Raw genomic sequence first — 19,241 nt, forward strand, 5'->3', positions numbered from 1 at the left:
TCGGGCCAATAATACACATCTACAAGAGAGACACTCATAATTGAAAGAAAGGTTTTATTGTTTTTACACTGGAATGTCAGCTTGCCTTATTTAAAACATTGCCTTTGCAGTTTTATTAATGACAACAGCTTAACCCTAAAATGACATCTACTTCTATTGTCTCCTATGTGGATCAATTGTTTTCAAAATGCTATCAGCACGGATTGTCTCAACTTCAAGATTCCACTTTCCGCCCTCAACCATAAAAACAGCTAAGGTGCAGAAGGCAGAGAATAGCCTGCTTCTCATTCCGCGAGCACTCTCCATCGCTGTCTATCTCTCCCCCACCTCATTCCCGAATTCCTTCTTTTGCCACAGGCAACTCCAGCAGCGCGAACCCGGAGCCAAACAACTGAATCCACCTCTGGCACGCATTAAGGTTCTTATCTACTTCAACCCTCCACATTTTCCCTTCCCGCCTCCAAAAGAGCTGCGCATAGGCAATCCACTGGCCTCCAATCTCACAGTGTTTATAATTGATTCTTTAAGGATACATTATCTGGCTCAGGCTCTCTCCTGCACTCGCTCAACCGTGACAGCTGCCCTCCGCGAGATTCATTATTCAAAATCATTTTACCAGGCAGGGCTGAGGGGTAGGGGGTTAGTGTCTCGACACAACTCCCATCTTTTTGTGTAAGAGAAGTCATGACATACTGCAATCATGTGCGCGGAAGAAAGAAAAAATGCATGAGGTTCCGAGATTTCTTCTGTCTGAGATAAAACAGAAGAACCTCAAAATTTGAATGCCGTTTCGGTGACATGATTCCCTAACCATAAATCTTTTAGGAAAATATACATTTAAAGTTATTCACTAATTTTGAGTTAGAATATTTGTCTGGACAAAAATCATGTGGGATTGCAGGATAAAATATTTAACTGTAAATGTATGGTTTCTTCCGCTTTCGTCCGCTTTCAAGCATGTTGACAAGTTTGAATGTTAAAAAAAGAGTATGTGTGAAACACAGCTGCAACAAAATCCATTTTAGATTGTGCTTTCATCATTTGTCATTGTAGTAAATCAAAACTAAATAAGACAGTTCCTATTAAACTGGTTTAACATTTACTGCCCTATTTTCCAAGCACTGGAGCAAAAACAAACATCATTCAAAACACACCCCACACCACAAGATAATCATTGAGGGAAATATTTAGTGGTAACCAAAAATCGTGAGTTTGCGGAAAATAATAGAATAGTAGGAAAAATGCTTCAGTTACGTCTGATTGTTTGTGTATCACCCATATTAAGAACGGAATTTTTTATGTTATGTTATTAACAGTGTTGAACTTATTGTAACAATTATGGCAATTTTTAAAATGCAATGAAACTACGCTCCAACAAATCGAAACAATGTCATTGTTCAAGTTAGCAATGTACCTCATATTGCGATTATATATCGCTGCGCACTAACGTCAACACACCGTCACCACCTAAAACCCAGGCCAATCGCTAATTTAATGCTCTAAAAATAAATACGAATTTCTTCTTAGTCTCTCACTGAGTGTCACAAACACGTCGACACTGCTTACTGTCCACATAAAAGTCTGCGGTATATATATATACTACGGCTGTTAACTCAGGTGATTAATCCAATTTTTTTTTAACTCAGTTAAATATTTTTACTCAATTAACTCAGGATTACTTACTTCAAAAATAATTTGCACACTTTGGAAATATTGTGCCATATTAACTGTACATCTTTAGCAAGTCTCAGAACAAAACACTGGGTTCAAGTTTCCACTGGGCCTTGCAAACCAACACTGCTGGAGAGTGGCGCTCGTGGGCAGTTTTGAGAAATGTTTAGAAAATAAATGCCTGTAAAGATGTCTCCATTTAGATCGTATTTAAGAATCAAAGAAAGCTAGTAAAATATACTTCATATTTGGTGATTTTGCATCAATTCCAAAATATTATTCAAGTAAATATCTGTAACAAGCTTCGCAAAAAATTGTAGTTGACAAATGTGATTAATCGCGATTAATCATGGAATTTTTTGTGATTAATTAGTTAAAAAAAATTAATGACCTGACAGCATTTTTTTTGGATTATTTATTGTATTTTTTTTTTTTTTTTCAATCTTGTGGTAACAGATTTCAGCAGGCAGTTGAATAACATTACCTGTGCAATCTATCTTGTGAACACATATTTTACATTTACATTGATTCTTTAAAAGAAATTTTATAACACATTCCAAACACACATTGGAGGTTGACCATCATCCCAGAAGAGACTGTATCTACTAGTTTAAAAATTGTTCAAAAGTTGGAATACACCAGAAGTGATTTTTATCTTATTTCCTGAAATATTTCCATATCACATCACAATCAAAAATCAATTAACTACAGAATTAGACAGTAAAGCTTATGAGGCTTTCTTTTTCTCTGAGCCAGCTCATTACTTTGACAGCAAGTTGTTTAACATGTGTGAACTGGTCAATTAGCTCCAGTCACTCACAACACTTACCAGTTTTGTCATTTCTGTCATTTCTGTGTTGTCGGGAAACAAATCAGCTCAAAAATGAACTGCCAATACGGCGGCGTGCATTGCCACAGACTGACAGTTTCGTTTAAAAATAAATTATACACAATTCAAGACCAATGTTCTTGCTGTAGCAATAGAACAGCCTGTGTTCTACAGGCAGCGCATACACTGCACTTCTTTTTTTTAAATTGACAGTGTCTCTTTAACGTTATAAAAGCAGCTGGGCCGCTTCATCGCGTGCATTGTTCAGTTTGTATGACATGATTGTGTGACAATCACTCCCCAGACAGAAATATTTGATCAGCTTTGTGTGCTGAAACTTTGAAAACAGTACAACATCTAAGTCGGTTGTTTGATGTGCGGATGAAAAGTACAGAAGACAAAAAAAGAATAGGAAAACAAAATAGCAAAAGTCCTCATTTGACTTTAGCTACACGACTCTGCAAATGCCTTAATTGATCGTTGTGTACTCGTTGTGCAGTAAAGGCAAATGAATTGATCAAGGCCTGCAGAGCGAAATGTCCGGTAGAATCATGAGCAGCTGTGAGCAAAAAAAATAATAATTAACAAAAGGTAAACCAAGTCACAAAGGATGGTTTGAATTTGCTGCTCAAATGTCATTGTGTTCAATACTCTACACTGAATTGGCTATTGGACTAGGAAGTCTTTCCTGCGAGAGCACAAAACTTTCTGAGAAAGAAAAATGACCCCAGCAAACCCCTCGATCATTCCTGAAGTTACTCACAAGTGGACAAAATTCAATAAAGAGTCTAGATTCAAAACATCTCACTGCATCCATTATAAATTCAAAGTGTATGCAACAGGAGCTAAAATGAAGCGTCTGGGGTTTTCTTTATCGATTGCCTCTCATTAGCAACACTTCTCGCTCCCACCGATGACGGAAGGAGGGCGAAGGCAGGGAGGTGTACTCTGAGGATCAATAGACAGCTGAAACAAAGTCAATAGTTCAAATGGAACGATCATGGTAATTACACAAGAGTCCGACTTGCACCAGATCAACGGCTGGTGTTGGACAGGCAGCCTAAATGGCCTGATGAGAAGTAGTGATTAAACAATTGCTCATTATTATGTCTACGAGTCAAACACGATTGGTAGCTTTTCAGGTAGTATGTGTTCAATTTTAATGCTGCTCGCCCTCTGCACTGTATCATTTTTCACTTTAAAGTAGAACCGGGGGAAACTGCAAAAAAATATCAAACCCAGCTGTCAAAATGAGACAAAGGAGAAGAATGAGGGTCTTCTGTATTTAAAGGGGAAGTAAACCTCCCAAATTTCTTAGCAATAATATCTTCTATGCAGCCCCACTAGTCTAAAAAAGGCATTCTGATTAATATTGCATTTGCGGAATATGAGTTAAGCAGCAAAATCCATCTAATTTTAGCCATCCTGACCATTTTGTTACCATATTTTCACGACCATAATGTGCACCGTATTAAAAGGCGGGTCAGTTGCGGGTGCAATTTCTTTATTTTCCGCATACACGTATTATTGGGTGCAGGCATGGTAAAACATACGCCATCTTAAAACATACGCAAGCATGTATGCACTCTAAAATGTAAACTAGCATGCATGCTAGCGTATGTTCATAAAAAGGCAATGGGAGCAAAACTGAGCTCGGTTGTACTTTTTAAAAAGTATTTAACACAACAGGTGCCCTCTTGTCAGTGTCAGTCAGTGCTGTGAGGCTCCAAAAAAATGATGCCGGCGTTTGCAAAAGCTCGAACAGTGCAAGCAGACACTTAGCGGCTAACGTGGCTAACTCACCGGGGCTGCATTCCAGTAAACTGTCACCCCGCTCATAACTTCACTTTGAACGCCCTGTGTGCACCGATGTCCAGTTCCTTTGTGGAGTTTCCCAGATGGCAAACTCAGAGTTCATTTTCTGTACTACATAACCTACTGGGGGCGTGCCTTTATTGTTCTTGAGTCACGCACTCTCCCCCTTTTTACATCATCATGCTCTCCTCAGTCACATCCACCTTTCTTTCTATATAAGCAGGCAATGCTCCCAGTTAGTCAAGTGCACAAGAAAGTAAAATTTTGAGATTTTGGAACTCAGTTCACACACAAGGTGGGCACATTATCAGGCGCCCAGTCCACTTTGGAGGAAAAAAAGACTTTTAAATGCACCTTGCGAAAATTTGGTACGTTCTGTCGACTGAAAATGACATCACAGTTGCTCAGTGCTCAGGTAACAACCAATCACAGCTCACCTGTTTTTTTGTTGTCATTTTCAGACGACAGCACGTGGCAAAATGGCCGCCCAATGAGATGTACAAACACAAGTACTTTTACTGCTTAACTCATATTTCACAAATATTAAACAAAATGCCGTGTTTCGATTAGTGGAGTTGCATAGAACATATGCTTGTTAAGAATCTTTTACGGTTTTAAGGTCTCAGCATAAGGCTGTGGATGGCAAACTATGGAGTACAATATGAGCAACCAGCAGTGGTGACATAGACTGCATTGGTATAACGTCAGCATGGGGCTGAAACAAGTCGAGCGGAGCAGTGTTTTATGAGCAAACGAGACTTATGCTTCTCCTGTCACATCTTTCACCATTGTGACACATTCTCCCAGTTGATTTGAGATAAGTGATGCACAGGACACACAACAGCCTGATGGATATATGGCTGGGTGGCATATTGAGGCATAGTGCAGCATGAACACAAGACCCTTACAACAATACAGCTGATCTTTTGCATTGAAGAGCCACATTTGATTGTGTTTGGGCACCAAAATCAGTGCCGGGAACGGCAGATGAACTGTAACTGTCTGTTCGCAAAACGAGTGTCTCCTGTGTGTCCTTTTCTCGCTGCAGCGCTTATTTTCATCCAAAGACTTTGCTGCAGCCTGTAAATCAAGCCCGGCTACTCGTGACACTTCTCGCTCTTCGATAGTTTCACTTTCTGCTTCCTTTGAATCATCCTCTGCAGGTACGCTTGCAGCTCTAGGCCAGTTATGAATATTCACTAATGGCATTCTTTCCCTTTTGCTCAGCTAAAACAAGAGAGCAAAGACATTTCCATGTTTTTACTGTATGAGCAACAGCCCCTCAAAAGAGGGATGTTTCACTGGACCGAAGGCAGTCTCGGAGAAGGGATAATAATCCCTACATCTCCTGCAGGAATAATTGGAAGCTGGTTAAATGTCACAACATCCTGTCAAGTATTGCAACCGGTGACATGGAGTCATTCCACTCCACCGAGCAGTAGAAAAGCAGTTTTGTTCAAGCCAAAGCACCAACACAGAATGACATAGTCAAGAATTGCGAGTAACTTTATGGTCCACATCAGCGGCAAATTAAATCGGTTGATTTGTCAATAGAGGCATCACGTGTGTGTGACAGCAGAAAAAGTATGGTACACTATACATTTGAAATATAAATACAGTGAACCCTTTTCTATCACGGGGGGGTTATGTTCCAAATAATCCTGTGATGGACAAAATCCATGAAGTAGTCCCTTTTCATTTTACAGATACTATTATATAATACACGGCTGGCTGGCTGTTGTTGAACGGCAGTATACAATAAAACCAAAGACCAAAACCTGTTTTCAGGCCGTGGCATTAAAAAAATAAACGTTTTCAACAAATAACTCTGATAGTTTTTGAAAATACTACTGTGAAATATTATTTTTAATAGTACGAAGTTAAATGCATTGTGACTCTCGTATTTCACCGTTCCTCCGACTTTGCCTCTTCTTCATTCTGCTCCGCTGGAGCCTCTTTTTCTACTGAAGGCTGTGGACTGTTCACATAGGTCAGTCTCTTAGCCAATCAGAATGCAGAACACAATGCACTTTTTAAAATAAAGCGGAATAAAAATGCACTAAAAAAAATCTGTGAACGAGGGTTCACTGTATTCTGAAAATGCAGATCAGGATACATTAAATGGCTTTTAGTCATTTAATTTCACATTAAAAATTCCAAAACATTTTAGTCACCATACATACTGATTTCCATTGATTATCGTTTTATATTTATGGCTTTGAAGAACGTTTCTTACTCAACAACTGCATTAGTATAGGTTAGTGAAAGACTACGACAGGTTCTGACTTTGAATATTCTGGTTATATCCCCGGCATAGAAATAGAATGGAATTGGATTCATCACTTTACTTCTTCAAGATTACTACTTTCCTTTTTGCCACGGCTTTGGCGCCACTTTGTGACCTTTTTGTGTGTGTTATAAAAAAAAAACACAAAATGATGCAAATTGGCAAGTTTTTCAGTGAACTGCTGAAAATAGGTTCCACAGCAAAATAGATGAATAGATTAAATTTTGAACAGGGAGAAGGCTGAGATGCATACATATTGGTGGTCAGTGAGTTGGAGCATTCATAAAGGCAGCATAGACCGTATCACATTGCTATGATGTTATTTTATTTATGAAGCATCTTGCCAGGCCATCATTTACAAAACTAAGAATTTTTGTTCGCAATGTGTAAAGACTGCTGTTAGCTCTTTGTCCAGAGTCTCATCATGATCTTATAGAAGCGTCTACTCCTTGAAGCACACACAAAATACACGGGAGTGGTTGAAGTCACGCTTGAGCATAAACAAGCCAACGCTTCCAGCAGTGTTAATCACAGTTTTACTGCCGCCACGCTCCGGGATACTGAGGGCGGCGGTTCATTGTAACGCTCAACTTCCTTTGTATCCTCTTGTGTTGCACTCTGAATTATTTTTACACATTTAATTCTTTCTGCTCAGCTGATTTATCCTGCTCTGTAACAGGGCAGGCCAGGTACCACTTACAAAAGCACAAATGGTCCCATAAAAAGAAAATGTAATACAGAAGGCGGTATACGGAAAGTGGGATAAGCATTTTCTTTGCCCCTACTACGTCACTTACAGCATGTAAAAGAATGATCTGACTTTACTTTTTTTTTTTTTTTAATTGTAGGGTTGTGTTTTTGCTCCCAAATGATCTGGCCTATCCCAGCTGACTCTGCGCAAGAAACAGTGTACACACTAAACTAGAGTGACCAAACTTCCTCTTTTGTCCGGATATGTGCACTTTTTTTACACCCTGTTCGGGCGTCTGGAAGGGTTTTTGTCTGGAGCAGTTTTTATAAATTCATCAAAATGTCCAACTTTATTTTTTTTATAGGACCGATTAGCATGCGTTTATATTGGACTGATGTTTTGGGCGAAAAATGCACCTTGTTACTGCCAACGTGTATGACATTGTGGACACTGAAAGTGAAGAGTGTGTGGAGCAGGTGCGCACATCTACAAGTCCCACAGAAAATTGTTTGCTCTTGAAATGGGATGGAATTAGGTCCCAGTTGAATAAGTGAGCAATATGACATTCCGTTCAGTCGTCTCTTTCACCGATGTAGTAGAAGTCACTGGACTGAGATGTGTGTTACGTTTCCCAGTTGAACAATCCAAATACAACTGCAGTCAGTTCAGCTTTGCCTCATGATTCGGGGCTATGGACAGGATGACTCTGACAACACGCGAACAAGGTAACAGAGTGAAAATGTGTCTAATATAGGTGTCAGTCAGAGATCTCAAAGCTTTTAAGTGGACACAGAATTGTGGTAATGATACACATAAAATGATGGTAATACAGTGTGAAAAATATTAAAACTAAGTTGGAAAAAAAGTCAATTTTTATCACATTTATCAAACTTGTCAATATAGCCTGACAGTAGTACATTACTAAAAATCTAATTGAGAAAATATGAAAAGAAATGCCCTCTGTGGCCCCAACTGGTCCAATCTTATTCCTCTAATTAGATTTTTAAGAAACCACCCCACCTGAAGAAGAACAATCAATCAGACTGAAAGCGTGACTGATGAAGTGTCAATCGAGGCTACATTCAAATCTTGCTTGCATTTTTAAAAACTGCAAACTCTCCATTCCACACAGGCTCGGACACCGTCGAGCTGGACCTCAGTGATTTCAGTGTAGTTATGATGTTTTGGTAGAAATGACAAAAACAAACATTGTCAGCATTTAGACCTCTTGAAACAGCTGGCACGCAGCTGCACGACACAGATACAGGCATTAGAACCACTTGACTACACTGACAGGACATGCTTTGTGGTACTTCACTTGTTATTCACACATTTTTGATACAATGAGCACGTGTTAATTGCTTTCACTATCCAAATGTTCCTGTAACAATTTTAAACAGTTTTGAGATTTTCATTTGCTTTTCATGCAATCGGGATACAACTTGTTGACTGCCTATTGACAAAAGAGATGACAGTCCCAGATCGGCTTATCTGTTAATGTGTGAAGTAATTGGGATTGGAATCATTCTAGCCAGCAGCGGGTTTAGACAGGATTAAATGCACAGTAGTGGCAACTGGCTGAAATAAAATGACTGCTAGAGGAGTAAAGATGCCAAGTACAATTACCAGGAACCCAAAAGCTCATCTGAATGTGTAGGAGGTCTGAGGAAAGAAAAAATGCTTCTTTGAATTACCTGCGCTTTGCTCACCTCTAAATGGGGTCAGTGATACACGCAAACACAAACAAATTGCAGCTGAGTGTGCAGGTCTGCTGCTGTGCATTACGACTGTGAGCTGCTGTGCTCACACGTGCACGCACGCACACACAAAAAATCGACCAGCCAGTCCCCACAATTACTCTATTAACTGCATTTCCAGCAGCCGTAAGCAGCTTTTGGGGGAGGGAACGCACTCTCTGATGGAAAACACTACCTGCTTGGGCACAAATTGCAGCTAGTTAGATGGAAGCCAATCATCCCGATGTTGGAAATATGCTGGGTATTTTTTTCTTTGCCGCACAATTCTATTTGGAAGCATATTTTCCGTTATCTTCTACTTCCTATTTTGCTAAACAGTCTACCAAGAAAGAAAAAACAAGGTGTCCTAAAAGGTCACTAAACAAGTTTTTTTTTTAATATTTTTTTTTCTAATTTATTTGAGGAATTATTGAACAGACGTAAGGCTGTCATCATTGGACCGCTTTGGCTTTGCAGTTTTAGAAATTATATCATTCATCAGTGGCTCACCAATTGACATTGGAGCAGCCTTGCAAAATTGAAAACATTATCAATTTGAAAAGATTGTGATGCTCAAGAAACTTGAGTTGGCAGTCAATTTTTTTAATTCATCGCATCAATATCACTTGGCGTGATGTTGGCAAGAGAATTATATGCTTGCAAAGTGCTGCCAAATGATAAAACAAAATAGAAAAAAAGGAAGCGTGTTGTGACTCTTGGGAAACCCTGAATTGTTTCTACACGTCACGAGATGGGCTTTTAAAAAAATAAAGGAAAAGGTTGTGAATTGAGGAGTATGTTACTTAATTTCGGAAAACAGAATGCGAACATTTGACAGATTTCTTAAATGAAGTAAACAGTTAGCCCTAAAAAAAAAATAATACCATCGTCTTCAACCTAATGCCTTTTTACTACCTACACCTACGGATATAGTGGGGGTTTTTTAAGCTAAAATTGTTCATTAGCAGTACTAAGTAATAATATCTTTATTAAGATTTCTAAGGGGGGGAAACTTGATGCTAGTTGAGTTCTTTTGCTTACAAACTGCTTGGTCAGAAAAAAAATGCAGTAGACAATCTTCACAATTTTGGTTGTGGAAAATAAATAACATCACATTCCAATCCTGAGGTTAAATATTCTGCACAGTGGAAATGTCAACCAAGCATACAAGTAAACACAACGACACAGAGGCCATGTTCAACATCACATTCAACCTTTCAAGATAGGATTGCGTAACCTTTTAAACACAGCCGAGTATCACACAAAAAGGCAGCAAGTGTGCATTAGGTGTGCATCTACGCACCCTACGTTGGCAACAATTGCCATGCTCGGTGGAACCAGAACAACCTCTACGGACTCGCCATTTGCTTCCAGCACTGCAATGACTGTTTACCAAATGCCATATGTTCCAAAAGGTTGTCTTAACGCTGACCTGGCGTTATACACACACTCACAAGACGCCCTCGCAGGCCTCAACCCTGGGAGGCCAAGTAACGATCGACAGGGCTGACTCACCACTTTGAAGTATTCGGCGCTGCATTCCATGCCGCGGTAGTAGCAGGACAGCAGCATGTCCTTGATGTCGTGCCCCGTCCGATCGTAGAACTCACGCATGTTGAAGGGCCGTGGCTTGTAGTTGTCGAAGTCGGCCCTCTCCTTGAGGACCTGCAGGACGTGTTCCTCCACCAGGTGCGGGTCCCGGATCTCATACCTAACACAGGATGATCATTCAAATCCTCAGCTCAACATTAACATTCATTTAGCAAACCTTAAGAGCAGTAATGATATGCTCACATTAATAATTCATTTGTGATCCTTATTCATTGGGTTAATTACATTCTGTATGCAGCGTAAGACTGTCCAAACTTTTTTTGTTAAGAGGGTAAGCGACAGCTTAAGAGTGAGCGAGAGAGAGAGAAAATGTTCTCAGTGCAGTAAAAGCATTTTTTTTTTTACACTGTTTAAACTTTGTACAGTCCAGGCAGGGGTCAGTAATCTGAAATACTCCAAGATCCATTTGGACCGTCTACCACTGACAAAAAAAAAAAAGAAAAGCACCAGCCACAAAACCGTTCTGACATCTGACGTGAGGACAACACTGCATGTTGTTTTTCTTTTTACTTAAATGTATAAAAACTATGCAGTTTACATTTATGGAATCGTCTGACTGCGACATAGAAAGCTATATTTATTTTGCATTAACTCTGAAAACTCTGAAAATGACTGAAATGAAATATCAATATCTATTTGAGACCCCCTTGTATTTGTGAAATTCAAGCTGAACCAGCTGCAGGGGCAATTGAGAGATTTCAATCAACCTGCCATGGATGTTTTTGTAATGTGGGTGGAAACTGGAGTGCCCGGAGGAAACCCACGCATGCAGAACATGCAAACTCCACACAGGAAGGCCAGAGCCGGAATCGAACCCTGTAACTCTGTGCTGTCAGTGCTAACCACTCGACAACCGTGCCGCCTGCAGCAAATGCAGTGAAAACGGAAAGGGCCCCAAAATAGAACCCAGTAGAACACCAGAGGCAGACATACCTGACTAAGAAATGACAATTACAATTAACAATGAAAAATGTATTCTCAAAACAACAGCCGATTAAAATATGCATTTTATCTGGTTGTTGTTATTTTTGCCCCTGAATGTCAGCTCACAGCGACAGTACATTAGAACTGTGAGTCATCATCTTCATCTTCACACACGATTGTACGCTGTCACTTGTGAGGCTATGTGAATAACTTACATCTTGGCGTCCAGGTGACAGCAATTGTGAGACAAATTTTTGTTTAATTTTAATTATACTGGATTACCACAATCTTTTAATTTAGAGTTTCCATTTGAAAAACGTGCATGCTAAAATAAAAACAATTTTAACTGTCATTACACAACACATAATCAACTTTAAGAGAGAGACCCAACTATTTGCATACAGGCAATCAAAGTCAACTTTTAATAATATGTCCCCTTTAAGTTAATAAAATATTGATTACATCGCAATTTTAAGTCAGTAATTCATTGTATTCCATGGCAAAGCATTCACAGACAATAATAAGTGCAGATGGAAGCATGGCCAGGACATTTTTGTCATATTTGGATATACAGTCTTTGCATCATAGCCAGCTTGGTTATGTGCAGCCTTGGGCGCCATTGCTTTAACAGCCAACCAGTAATTGCATTTCTATCACACACACAAGGTGCATTATCGCCTCGAGAAGAAGACATGCCCTTTTGGTACAGCAGCAGATTATCTGATGGGTCGTGAAGCAGGAAACGGAACATTTCCATCTTCCAGGAGAAGAGAGATAAACCTTGAACGTGCCACGTGTTAGTCGTCTTTAACAGGGTTGTCCGTAAATCTGAAAGTGGTCCACCTCGAGTGGAAGGAAACAGTTCATTACTTAAACTCTCTTTCTCGCTTCACGCAGACAAATTAATTGTCGTCCCTGATAGCGACGACTGACTGCAGCAGCGGGAGTGCCTGTTCAATAGAAGGATAACTTGTCTAATGCTGCAAATACACACAAAAGTACTCCCACTTATCATATATGTCTGGAAAGGAGCCAGGGTATATATTGGTGCAAGCTTACCATCATTCTCCGTATTCCTGCATTCTGACACATGACAGAGCGTGACAGAGTGAGAAAGAAAAGAGAGTGAAGTGAAAAGTGAAGTACAGTCTCTGACGACCACTATCAACCTCCTGCACCTGCTTGCAGTCATTCAAATTAACCTCAATTAAAAGACGGGACCTCTGCTCAGAGGACAGACAGCGCGTGAACGTCGCCCGCACCAGGCGACCAGCCAGGACAATGAAGCGTGTTAAGATGAAGCAGGACTAAAATGTAATTAGGAGAATCATTTGTGACCAGTCGGACCCACTAGGTGGATGACACGGACAGTTATTTGCAATAAACTGGTCTGTAACTGCAATGCATACATGAAACTGGATTGGAAATATTATGAAGAGTTCATTAAGCAAAAAAAAAAAAAGTGGAGTGTTAACCCCTGCCTATTTGTGATGTGCTGTCTTATCTATAAAATTTCCAGAAGTGAGTTTTTTGTGCTCTTTCTGTAATAAAGACATGACAAGACGCAGCCAAAGTCATGTCTAAATAGGAAAGTAGTTCAGATTGGTGTCAATGAAGTATGATAAAATGATACGCTGCAACTAAGACAAAAAAATAATAATTTCAGAGAGGAAGTTTAGCAAAGTGGGAGTTACAGAGAGTCATCAACAAGCGCACGACCAGCGTATTTTCTTTTCTGGCTAATTGGAAAGTCGTAATTTCTGTCAAGTAAGCATGGTTAAGTGATACAGCTCGACTGAGAAACTCTAATGTTTGTTTATCAGGAGGAGTTAAGTTTAGCCTACTTGTGAGAGGAAAGCCAAGAGTGTGGAATAAAACAAGTGCCCGGAAACACAATAAATGCATTTTTAATCATGAAGGCAATAGTTCATGTTCACTCAAACAGGGGTCATCAACCTGGCATCAGGAAGCCCTCAAGGACCAACTGTTTCTTAATTATTTTGTTTTTCATAAATGAATATCATTAATTTCTGATAACATTAAGATCATTTGAGCACATAGCTGGGGGATTCATCAAACAAATACTGTACCACACTTGATGAGTGAGTGAGCACGCCTTTTACACTACTAATTGTCTACAAACAAATACATTTTACATATAAATAACAGTAAAAAAAATAAAAAGATAAATATATAAAATAAAAAGATTTGTCTGCTTGGCATAAGTGTAAACAACATGAACATGAGTTCAAATATTTGCACAAGTTTTTTTTTAATTGGAAAAAAAAAAACAATGAATTATTCTCCTTGAACAATGATCAGCTAGAAGTAATTCACTTAATACTGACAGAGTTTGCAAAGGAGATAATGAGACGCTAACAATGTTTATTGGGATTTGTTTCAGTTTCTGCAATGTTTGGGGAATTAAACATGCCCAAGGTGAAACTGACTCAGGCATTTTTTTTGTTTTTGCTGTCTCTGAGAGCGCAAAATCAGGGGGGTTAACGGGATTTATTTTTGAGTATCATCATCCACCTCGGTTTACAGTTGCCAACATGACATCATCAGAAAGACGGAGCAATTATGACGGAAAGGGACAGCAGTGTTGCTCCACTCATAATAAAAGGGGAAATGACGGTGAGGATGGCAACAGCTCGAGTTATTTGTCATCAGTATGGGCGCACCCTTCAATAGTAATTGGTAGTAAATCATAATGGAGCTCCTTTTAATTCCACAAGGTCATGTTTGGTCAGTGTTCATCAACTGTAACTTGGCACTTGGGATTGATGAGTGTGGATTTTTTTAAAAAGAGGAAAAAATAGTCACTTCTCGTCATCGCAATGGTAAATGTTCAAAATTGTTATTTTTTGCAAAAAATAAAAAATTAAAGATTTGTTTCAACCTACGACAGGCTCATCGTAACATTCATTGCCTTCTTTAACTTGACTTGCAAAGTGCAAACTGGGTGTACTATACCAGTGTAATTCAGCAGCTTGGTGAGAATGTGATGCCTTCACAAGTGAAAATGCAATTGAATTTCTATGGTATTCGCTTCATGGGTTATGATTAAAGGGAGTCTTAGAGTCTAAAATAACACCACAAAGTTGCATGCCAAAACTCCACTCCTGGTTACCAGAGGTCCATAGTTCCCAAATATGAATGACATCCCATGACACCCCTCATCGGCGAAGGAAATCCCAGGTTTGGAAAGACAGAAAAGTTAAGTTGGCTTTTATTCTTTGTACAGTGGTCACTCACAGGCATGTATTTTTTATCTCTGTGACAAATTGCAATGTGGAGTTTGGAGGTTTCCCCCGTGCCTGCGTGGGTTTCTTCCGGGTACTCCTCCCACATTCCAAAAACATGCATTGCAGGTGTGAGCGTGGATGGTTGCTCGTCTATGTGCGCCCTGTGATGCGGCTGGCAACCACTTCAGGGTGGACCCCGCCTACTGCCCAAAGACCACTGGGGTAGGCTCCAGCACCCCCCCAGACCCCCTTGTGAGGAGAAGCGGGACAGATAATGGATGGATGGGTGTATAACAATGTATACTGTAAATGTTGATTTTACTATTATGCCAAATCTATAAATGTTGAGTGTAATAAATGTAATCGTAATTGAATTTCCAATAATTGCGCAGCCCTACTTGGAAATGGCAGGTCAAGGCAAAACAAGCAAATTACTTAACCTCCGCACATAGCGCCCAGCAAGTCTGGCAACTTTCGCCCCCTCCGAGGTGGTGAAACATCATTAGAGTTACTTGGGAAATACGACACGGCCCCCTTTACGGTGTTATCCTTTAGTTAAATGAATTGCATCCTGAGCTACTGCTTTATAAGCAACACAGAGCTGCCAGGAGAGCACTTAAGCCGCCACATTCAAAAACCCACCAGCCGGGAGACTTAAAGTACACACGGCCTCAATAATATGGCTGGAATTTTTAATATTGCCCTTCATCTGTTCCCTGAAGAAACTGTGGCTAGAGAGAGAAGTGGGAGACACTCAATTGGATTAAGGGGCACAAGCACTTTAATTTCTTTCTGGGGATCGAGACGAATGAAAGCGGATCTGCATCACTTGGCCACCTCGTGGGAGGAAACGATTTTCAGGGAGATCATAAAATTCTGCATATTCATGACCTCATATTAAACATGTATGTCGCTGCAAGGTGCTTCAATCATACCCGCATTAATCCTGTATGTAAGAATGAAATTTTTATGAAGGTGTTGTATTTATCCAATTAGCGCTAATTGTTTTACAAAATCAGATTGCTTGTAAAGTGTCCCGGGTGACTGGTAACATGAATGGTTATTAGATGTTTGATAGTGACAAAAAATAAAATAAAAATCATCAGAATTTAATGATGGGATTTAACCAGAGAAATTGCTCAAATTCTGTCCAAAAGTAAAAAGTGCTATAAAAAGGTCTATTAAACAAATTCTAACCTTTAAATAGCCATTTTCCCATCACATTTGAAGACGAGAAAAGATAACGGCACCAAGCATGAGCAACAATACTGCAGAAAAACCATAGGGTACGACTACCAAAATGATCAAACGGCAGCTCAACACTCACCTCCTCAACGTTCATGATGCCACATTTTGGCAGCAAACACCACCATTACCTATAATTATTCCACAGTGACCTTTTGTCAATTATGATCATCATTGACTTTGCGGCTTCATCGAAATAGAAAACTGAGCAATTGACTCATTATGTTCTGCACTGCAAAGCGTGAAGGGAACGCACGTACCCAAAATAAGAGACCACATTGATTTTCATCCTACGACAGTCATTTTAATCTTCAGTCTTTGACCAAAAGTTTGCAGATGAACAGCTGTTTTATTTGTATTCTGTTCTATTTTGTAAAGGTGCAACATGTTGACTCACATAGGTCAGTCTTAGTACTAACGCTGATCTCTAGTTTTGGGGTGGTGACTCACAATTGATGATCTCACTGAGTGCTCTCAGAACAAGAAGGGTTTAAGTTCCCACCATTTTTTGCTCAAAAGGTGTAGGAACTGCCACAATTTAAAATTTGTATGTATGCTCACAGCTGTACGAAAAACAGGGGGTGCCAACAGTGATTGCCAACAGTTTACAGTAATCCCAGTTTGCTCCTCACATATTCACCAACACCTGCTATTTGGAGAACAACTTCCCTTATTGAGTTTCCTTTTCTATTTAAACCGCCTAAATGCCAAACTATGGCAGCAGAGCCCTTTCTAGTGGGAAAGTAAAACTCTATTGATGTCAAGGAAATATGCTGAAGTGAAGCATCTCAACAGAGAGACTAACACCTTTTTCTATAAAGACGGAGCTAAGTTTAGCTTGAGTTGTAGTAGAGTCTACTACAACCTAGACTCGAGATCAAGCGTGGGAAAACCACGGCCCGGGGGCCACATGGGCCCGTTAAACGTTTTAATCTGGCCTGCCGAACTTGAAAAAAATTAAATTAATGAACCTTGTTAATGTTTTATTTTCTAAATACTGTGGTTTTTCAAAGACATATATATTGTTGTCATGCTTTTGTTCACTTTTATTTAAAATTAAATGTACTTTTTTTCTCCGATGAGGTGAGGTTGCCAAAACACTCCATCCATCTGCTCCTGGACCGGCCCTCTGTCAAATTTTAGAACCCATTGTGGCCCGCCAATCAAAAGGTTGCCCACCCCTGGTCTGGGTCATCAAATGTGTTTCTTTTTGCATTTATAGATTGTTTCACAGTATTTATAGTGCAACAATGAATAGCATGTATTTTTCGGTTCTGTTTTAAAATGCACTAAACATTTACAACTAAAAATGTTAAAGCCACAGCAACGCCTTCAAAATAAGTTGCACCATCGTTTAAAAACGTGTCAGCAACGCTGGCACAAGCTGTAACGTATAATAAAAAGAAAATTAATGTATTGTCGTCTTAAATGTCGATTTTTAATCAGAAAATACCTTGAAGAATTCCAGCTTACAGCTAATCATGATTGTCTCAGAGCAGCTGCTGCAATATGCTACGATTTAATGTACATATGATCCAGAGTCACTGATGGTGTAGTGGTACATCCGCCTGACTTGTGTGCTGGCAGCGTGGGATCGTTTCCCACTCGGTGACGGTGTCTATGTCGGCCCTGTGACTGGGATGGCGACCAGTTCAGGGTGTGGTGCGCCTTTCGCCCGTAGTCAGCTGTGATAGACTGCAGCACCCTCCAGCGACCCTGTACAGCAGGGGTGCTCATTACGTCGATCGCGATCTACAAGTCGATCACCAAGGTAGTATGGGTAGATCGCATGACATTAAAAAATAGACGTCAGCCTATCAGTATCCGTCATTTGATTGACGCATGCGCAAACAACGGAGCTAAGTGCAGCACAACTTACAAGCTAGCAAGTTGGTTCCCTCCAATTTTAAGCCCTCGTTTTATTCTCTTGAACTCAAGGGGGTATAAACATGAGTGAGGGTGCTGGACCAAGTAAGAAGACAAAAACGTATCACTTTCATATGGAATGGGAGGAGTTGTTTTTCACGGTGACATTTTCGAAGTACGTTTGCCTCGTCTGCCAGTCTACCATCGCAATACCAAAGAAGGGAAATGCGGAGCGGGATTTTCGGACTGGTCATGGAAAATATGATACTGACTTTCCGCCGAAAAGCGAGCTAAGGAAGAGAAAGGTGAAGGAATTAAAAAGCCAGTTGTCAGGACAACAGTCATTTTTCACACAACTTACTTCAAAAGTGAAAGCTGCCACCGAAGCAGGTAGATCATTTTGCCTTGGTCATTTTATAAGTAGCTTGCATGCTGAAAAAGTGTGAGCACCCCTGCTGTACAGGATAAGCGGAGTGGATAATGACATGACATGATCCCGTTAATTGCCACACACTATTTGACTAGCAAACTCGCCATTTCGAGCAAACCCATTGTACACGCCCACCACCAGTGATTTGTTTTTCCTCTAAATCAAAACATCTGTAAGCAATTTTATTTTAACGGTAAAGAATGGACACAAATGGCTTGCAGTTTTTCGCTATTGGTTCCTAGTTCTTCACAAACTGGAGTTGACCAGTTTTTCAAAACCAGATTGCCAAATTATCGCAATAACATCAATAGCAATCCATATCTGCAGTTCTTACCGTATTTGATTGCATTAATCTGTTAAAAAAAAGTTGCTGGAATGGCCAAGTGTTTCACCCACAAGTATGTCTCATATCAGCAAGCATGCAGACTTGTCAAGGTTTAATTTAAAACCTTGAGAGAAATGTGCTTGGAATCTCCAGATCCAATACAAGCCCTTATCTCTTGCAGGGTTTTTTTCTTCCCACCTCAGTGAGCTGGTCAGGAAGCCACACAGAGTAATGCATGTGCGCACACACACACACACACCCAGTCAGCGGACATCTCCCTGTGGGCTGCGATGAAAAGCAAGTAATGGTCGTGCAACACTAAGGGGGATGACAGCGTTAATCAGTGGGACTGCTCTGTAGCTTAGCAAACAGCTCTAATTACACGCAGATAAAGACTTGTTCATCGTGCAGCTTATGAGGCACATGCTAATTGCCCCTCCCACCATCTCAAGTAGCAAATTGCAGCATTGACAAGAGACCAGTGGTTGTGTTTTCTCTTCTTGCTCTGGATTTGCACTTTTGCATGCAGCAGCTTAACTTGGAGGAAACATAGATTCGAAAGA

At 40.1% G+C, this 19,241-nt stretch overlaps 1 protein-coding gene across 1 annotated transcript in view; it reads right to left on the reverse strand.

Moving 5' to 3' along the window:
• Window positions 1–19,241, reverse strand: part of LOC148327759 (acid-sensing ion channel 1) — a 191,442-nt gene that overhangs the window by 160,638 nt on the left and 11,563 nt on the right. The window contains exon 2 of the mRNA XM_088308947.1: window positions 10,545–10,740. Within this exon, the coding sequence (XP_088165073.1) occupies window positions 10,545–10,740 (196 nt within the window). The remainder of the gene's footprint in view (window positions 1–10,544; window positions 10,741–19,241) is intronic.

The sequence above is a fragment of the Idiotropiscis lumnitzeri genome, chromosome 11 (assembly GCF_059441095.1).
Source record: "Idiotropiscis lumnitzeri isolate Australia: NSW breed Sydney's pygmy pipehorse chromosome 11, RoL_Ilum_1.0, whole genome shotgun sequence".
In the NCBI taxonomy this organism is placed as follows: Eukaryota; Metazoa; Chordata; class Actinopteri; order Syngnathiformes; family Syngnathidae; genus Idiotropiscis; species Idiotropiscis lumnitzeri.